This window comes from Solanum tuberosum, unplaced genomic scaffold (assembly GCF_000226075.1).
Source record: "Solanum tuberosum cultivar DM 1-3 516 R44 unplaced genomic scaffold, SolTub_3.0 scf00241, whole genome shotgun sequence".
Lineage (NCBI taxonomy): Eukaryota > Viridiplantae > Streptophyta > Magnoliopsida > Solanales > Solanaceae > Solanum > Solanum tuberosum.
Window position 1 is genome coordinate 541,271 of NW_006239165.1, and position 7,093 is coordinate 548,363.

Consider the following 7,093-nt stretch of genomic DNA (forward strand, 5'->3'; position numbering starts at 1 on the left):
GTTTTTGGGGGGGTGGGGGGGGGGGGGGGGGGGGGGTAAGTTTTTACCACAATCTTTTGTGCTTTAATAGTGGTGGGATCCAAGAAAGGTATTGCTGTAGGATTACCCCTATACTGGAATCACTTCATGTCATTTGACTTCTTAAAATAGTGCAGTTAGATTTCATCCTGCTATCTTTATTTACTTTTTTGTTCTGCTGCTAAGTAACACTAATCATGCTTAATCTTAGTACGTTGATCATAATTCTACTTTGGGAAAAGATGAAAAGAAACCCCACCTTTGTGATTTAGATCTATATACCCTTTGTTAAATAAGTGACACATATATACGTTTACCGTTTAACAAATATAACATATTTACACTTCTTATTAACAAACTCATATTTATTGAATTGAAAAAAAATAATCATAAATTGGTTTTTAATTCCAAAAATATCATGTGTCTTTAAAAAAGTCCTTTTACCCCTCCAGACTTGGCCCAACCGAAGAAAATAGGTTATGTGATTTTTTAAAGCCACATAAAAATTTTGGAATTAAAAAGAAAATCAATTTTAGGATTTTTTTTTTAATTCAATAAGTTTGTAAGACGTCGAAAGTATATATATGCTACTTTTAATGAGAAGTACATTAGCTTAAATTGCAAAATTTGGGGTATATTTGTCTTTTTTCCCTTTTTTTTTTTTAGTTTTGATCTTTATGACAAGAGGTCAGGTTTCTCATATTGACAAGCATCCTCTACCTCGAACACTAAGATAGTAGGTTTAAGTCACAAAAGGTGGGAAGCTTCTTTTACTGGTTTTCTGTCCCGCACTTGGTTCTCCCTTATTATAAAAATGAGAAGAGAAAGAGAGACAAATAAGCAGAAGCTTCAAAGCAAACAGAGAGGCATAGTAATTGGTGTGTACTACTACTTCATGGATTGGAATTAATCATAGTTTGATATAGTTAAATTATGGTGAATCATTGTGGGGGTTGGGGGTTCAATTCGAAATGACAATATTTCTCCTTTTTTGTGTTGTTATATAATACGCACGGTACTAAAAAAGCAGAAATTAAGCAGGTGCATGATGGAAAAGAGAAAATGAAATATAGATATTTCTTAGAATGGCATACCAAAAATATGAACATTTAGTGAACTGAGAGCAATAATAGATGCATGTCACGTGTTTGCGTATAATTTTTTTTTAATCACTGAACTATAATAATTTATATACCTCTTACTTCATTTAATTATGAGATTGTAAATAAAACAGATGAAATTCTATTCTGATGCATTCTGTTCTGTATGATTCTTCAAGTGATCTTCATTTTCTTTAGTAAATGACTTACCTTCTGGAAAGCATTTAAATGCGATAATCCGAAACTTCAAATCTTGGATCAAACATGACCTCCTCAGAAATCCAAAGGGCTGCTCAATCCATTTTGACAAGCTAAACGAAAAACAGAATAAAAGACGCACAAATTTATTTCATGAAAGAAGATATAGTAATACTCCCATAAGAAAATCACAATTCAAACACTTTTATTTTCAGTCAACTCTACAATCAGCTCATTCAACGTTTGCCATGATGATCCACCTTCTTTTACAGCATTAATGGCTGCTTCTCCAATCTCCTTCACTTTCTTCCTTGCTTCTTTGCCTTTATCTCCTTCCATCAACTCCTTTGCTGACTTTTCCAGTCCTTCCCACTTCACGAACCCTCTCACTGACCCATCACACGTCTCGGCCCTTAGTCCAATCTTGATTACCTCCACCACCATTCTTGCATTCAGGTGTTGATCTGCCATCATTGGCCATGCCAGTATAGGCACCTTCGCGCATATGCTCTCTATCACTGAATTCCAACCGCAGTGGCTTAGAAAACCTTCAACGCTCCCGTGGCTCAGGATTTCTCTTTGATCAACCCACTCTGTTACCACCAGTCCCCTGTTTTTTACTCTGTTTTCAAACTCGTCGTCAGTTTCATCTATGGTTCTCCTGACTACCCATAAAAAGTTCACTTGGGATTTCTCCAACCCAATTTTGATTTCCTTGAATTGGTCAGGAGATAACTCTGCTTGGGTCCCAAATGCCACGTATAAAACTTGCTTCCCCTGTTCTAGCATTCCATCAAGCCATTTGATGTACGAAGGTTTCTCTGAGACTCCCTGTTGTTCTTTTGCCGGCTCGTGAAACGCACATAAAGGTCCAATGCACCATGATTTAGGACTAGATATACGGTTACAACAGTTTACATAAACAGATTCAAGCTCGTAAAAGCTGTTGACAAGTAGACCATAGCTTTTAGAGGTCGGCGTGGATTGCTCCTTGACAAAATCGAAAAGGGGGCCTTTGGGTTCCCGGTCTCTGAAGGGTAAATCAAAGTCATTCCTAGTGATTTTAATCCAGGGGAAATCAGGGACTTCAAATAGCTCATCATCAGACACTTGTGTCCTAAGAACTGAAGCAGCTGAAATCGTCAAGACCCTTGAAAATGCATTCATGCCAAAATAAACGAGTCTTGGGATACCAAATTTGTTTGCAGAATCTAAAGTCCAGCCGAGAAAGCCATCAGTGATCATGAAAGTAACTGGGGGAAGAGATTCCAAGGCCTTTTCAAAATGGGGTTTCATCAATTTAGTGGCATTGGCAAAAGTAGCAAAAAGGGACATGGATGGAAGTTTATCAGTGCTTTCCACACCTTGTGGAACTCCTTGTATGTTTTGAGGAAAAGGGATTTCGATGATATTGATGTTGGTGTCGGAAAGGGAATTGGAGAAGAATGGACGATTTGCAGGAGTGGTGAAGATGGTAATGGAAATTTTGCGGCAGAGAAGAAAGCGAGCAAGGTCGAAGATAGGAATTGTGTGGCCCTTGGACATGAAAGGGAAAACAACAACATGGATAGTACGAGGAGAAGGAGAAGCCATCTCTCTGCACTCTGCTCCTTCGATTGTTGATATTTTTGAGAATTTGGGATTGTTCTCATAAATAGATCCAATGTTTGGTAAATAAGAAAATATTTCTCAAGAGCATTTATATGTTATCTAGCTAAATATTATGAAGACGGGATGAGATGTAGAATGGGGGTTCGGGGGATTGAGTGGGTGGTGACGACTGACGGGATAATAAATTTGAAATGTTATCTATGCAACTTGTTTTCTTTGCATGCATTTAGGAAAATCATTTTTCTTATCTTTAAGGAGCTTGTTTTCTTAGAAAGATATTTTTCAAATATTTTAATAACCAAAAAACATTTTACTTTGTATCTAACACACCCAAAGAATCTGACACTATTTAAAAATCACAAAATTTAGAAAGAAATAAAGATTTTAAGATTTATTATCAAAATTTTTAAATGATTGTATGATTATAAGTGAAGAATGAAACGAAAATTTTAACGTAAAATTGTTTCTAAATATAAATGATGTGGCAACAAACATCCTATTTTTTTGCCATCTGATTCGGTATACAATTAACCATTTTCGGTATACAATTAACCATTTTATACATTTCGGTATAAAAATGTATAAAATGCGTTTGTGTTTGTATAAAGCGAGAGAAAAGTGTATATACAAATACAAATACATATATTTTCATCATATACACTTATACTTATACAAATACAGATCTTATTATACAAATTACAATGTATAAAATGAATTTAGACAAAACTGAACAATTTGTATAAAATTAGATGTATCTAGCGAATTATACAAATCAAAAAGCTCCATAGCAAACATAAAATTTGCTATGGAGCGCAATTATGCAAACTATAGCTATAACATACAAATATGATTTTTTATGTTTGCTATATGTGAAAGTTGCTCATAAAAGAAAGATTATTTTTTTTGAAATATAATGTATGAAACAAGCTATATAGTCAAAAAAAGAAAGATAATATATTCTTCGAAATAAAAAATAATAATCATTTTCATGTAAAATGGAAAAGAGATCGTAAGAATATCCTTCGAAGACGAATTTAGACCACACTTCGTGTTAACGTGAAATGTCAAGATCAATAATGCTAACTTTTTGGCAAATGAAAATGACATTTATGAAAAAAAAAATTGCTTATATTGAGAGAATGCAATAAATCAAATGAAAATTTAGCTTTAAGCAAATTTAAGTAGGGTCGGTTATAAATTAGTTAATTCATTCACTTTTACTCGTCATATTTAAATTTTTATTATTATTAACATAATAATGATTGACATGATTATTTTACTACACTATCCCTATTAATTTATATTTAATATTAGATTTTGAAAAACAATTTGAGGAATAAATAACTAATGATGCGAGGGTAAAATATGGAAAAAAATTTATCTTTTTTCACACGTTAAAAGTAATAAATAAAAATAATTTTTTTAGAAATAAGAAACAAATAAAAATAGACAGAGAAAATCTTAAAAACTTTCTAGTATGTCCATTGTTGATTGTACCAACAAAAAAAACAACGAAAAGGTACCATTTTCATTTAAGTAAAACTAAAACAGGTGAGATTCAATACATGGATCCATTTGATTATAGATGTTTTTTTGAAAAAATTAAAAATATTTGGGGGGGAAATTTGACAAATATTGTTTAGCCATATAGCTTGTCATTATTTAGCAATATTTGAAACAAGTTATATAATCAAAAAGGATAATATAATCTTCGAAATAAAAAGAAATTTCATTTTCATGTGAAATGAAAAGGAAATTGTAAGAATATCCCTCTAAAAGACGAATTTAGACCACACTACACGTTAGCGTGAAATGTCAAGACCAATAATGCTAAACTTTTGACAAATGAAAATCACATTTATCAAAAATTTTGCTTATATTGAGAGAATGCAATAAATCAAATGAAAATTTTATTTTAAACAAATTTAAGTAAGGTAGGTTATAAACTAGTTCATTCGTTCACTTTTATGATTATTTTACTACACTTTCCTATTAATTGATGTTTAATACTATTATATTTTAAAAAATGATTTGAGAAATAAATAACTAATGTATAAGGATAAAATATGGGGAAAAAAAATTATACTTTAATAATAATAAATAAAAATAATTTTTTTAAATAATAAACAGAAAAATCTTAAAACTTTCTTGTATGTTCATTGTACCTACAAAAAAAACACGGAAAGGTCCATTTTCATTTAAGTAAAACTAAAACAGGTGAGATTCAATACATGGATCCATTTGATTATAGATGTTTTTTGAAAAAATTAAAAATATTTGGGGGGAAATTTGACAAATATTGTTTAGCCATATAGCTTGTCATTATTTAGCAATATTTGAAACAAGTTATATAATCAAAAAGGATAATATAATCTTCGAAATAAAAAGAAATTTCATTTTCATGTGAAATGAAAAGGAAATTGTAAGAATATCCCTCTAAAAGACGAATTTAGACCACACTACACGTTAGCGTGAAATGTCAAGACCAATAATGCTAAACTTTTGACAAATGAAAATCACATTTATCAAAAAATTTACTTATATTGAGAGAATGCAATAAATCAAATGAAAATTTTATTTTAAACAAATTTAAGTAAGGTAGGTTATAAACTAGTTCATTCGTTCACTTTTATGATTATTTTACTACACTTTCCTATTAATTGATGTTTAATACTATTATATTTTAAAAAATGATTTGAGAAATAAATAACTAATGTATAAGGATAAAATATGGGGAAAAAAAATTATACTTTAATAATAATAAATAAAAATAATTTTTTTAAATAATAAACAGAAAAATCTTAAAACTTTCTTGTATGTTCATTGTACCTACCAAAAAAACACGGAAAGGTCCATTTTCATTTAAGTAAAACTAAAACAGGTGAGATTCAATACATGGATCCATTTGGTTATAAATATTTTTTTTTAAAATCAAAATATTTGGAGTAAAATTTGACAAATATTGTTTGTCAATATAACTTTGTCATTGTTTAGCAATATTTTAACAATCAAAAATTTCTAAATACTAGAAAAAAATAGTAGTTGCGTCAATTTCTATTATTGGGAACTTTTAACAATTTAAAAATTATCTCAAACTTTTATATCTCATAAAAACACTGATTATTTATAGATTTAGACTGAATTTAAATGTCAGTTTATCGTATAAATTATACAATTATATACATATTTTATACAGTTTTATCCAAACTCGCTCTCCAAGTTACTTCTAATTATAAATAATAATAGTAGTTTTTCGCATATAATCAACAATATTTTTCTTTTGTTTTCTTCCTCTTTTTCAATTTATATTAGTTGTATTCATTGTTATGATTCTTCATTGAGCATGTTCACTATAAAATGATAGTAATACAAATTTATAAATATTTGTAGTGGAACCGAGTTGGATTCATAAGGACCTATGAGCTAGAATTGGTGAAGGAGACTTGATTTAGTTAGAGTTATTGAGTCAAGTAAAATATTGGAGAGTTTTGTGTGTTAGAAAGAAGAATTTCATGTGTATTATGTGTAGTTTTGGATCAGTTTGTGATTCTCTTGCCCCCTTTCTATGGCTTAGTTCTCATCCCTTTCTAGTTAGCTTCTTCCTCAGTTATTCTAGAGTTTTCCCATTAATATTGTTCACTATTACTTTGTAGCTCTAATTCTTAGTTGTACTTTGATTCAGTGAGTATTATATATATTAGTATTGTGATAAGAAATTCGAGTTATTACAATAATTTTAATAGTTTAAAATTTTATGGATATAAATCATTTTTTTTTTAAAAAAAAACAAATTTTCTTCTCAAAATTATGATCAACTGCATAATAAAACTTCACTCAAAAATAACTTGTCACAAATATTTAAACATTAGCTTAATTAATTATAAGCTATAAATGGAGAGGTCTATTTTCATTAAAGAAGACTATGCCCGTTTGGATTGACTTAAAAAAAGTAACTTTTAAAAAGTAACTTTTTAAAGTGCTGGAACTTATTTTTAAAATAAGTAGTTATGTGTTTGGATAAAAGTGCTGCAGTTGAAAAAAAAGTTGTTGATGTGTTTGGCAAATAAGTGCTGGTATACACTTTTTTTTATCAAAATGTCTGAAATACCCTTTAAGCTGTTAACATGATAAAAAGTTGATTAATTTAAGGTTTTTATACTTAAAAA

At 29.8% G+C, this 7,093-nt stretch overlaps 1 protein-coding gene across 2 annotated transcripts in view; it reads right to left on the reverse strand.

The window, feature by feature from the left end:
- Positions 1-1,069: 1,069 nt before the first annotated feature.
- LOC107062557 (UDP-glycosyltransferase 90A1-like) overlaps positions 1,070-7,093 on the reverse strand; it is a 7,347-nt gene continuing 1,323 nt past the window's right edge. The window contains exon 2 of one of the 2 annotated variants that reach the window (XM_015313307.1): positions 1,070-2,717. In XM_015313307.1, coding sequence (XP_015168793.1) covers positions 1,512-2,717 — 1,206 coding nt within the window. In that variant the 3' untranslated portion in view covers positions 1,070-1,511. Of the gene's footprint in view, positions 3,027-7,093 lie in introns of those variants that run through there. The other variant, XM_015313306.1, reaches the window with a different exon arrangement.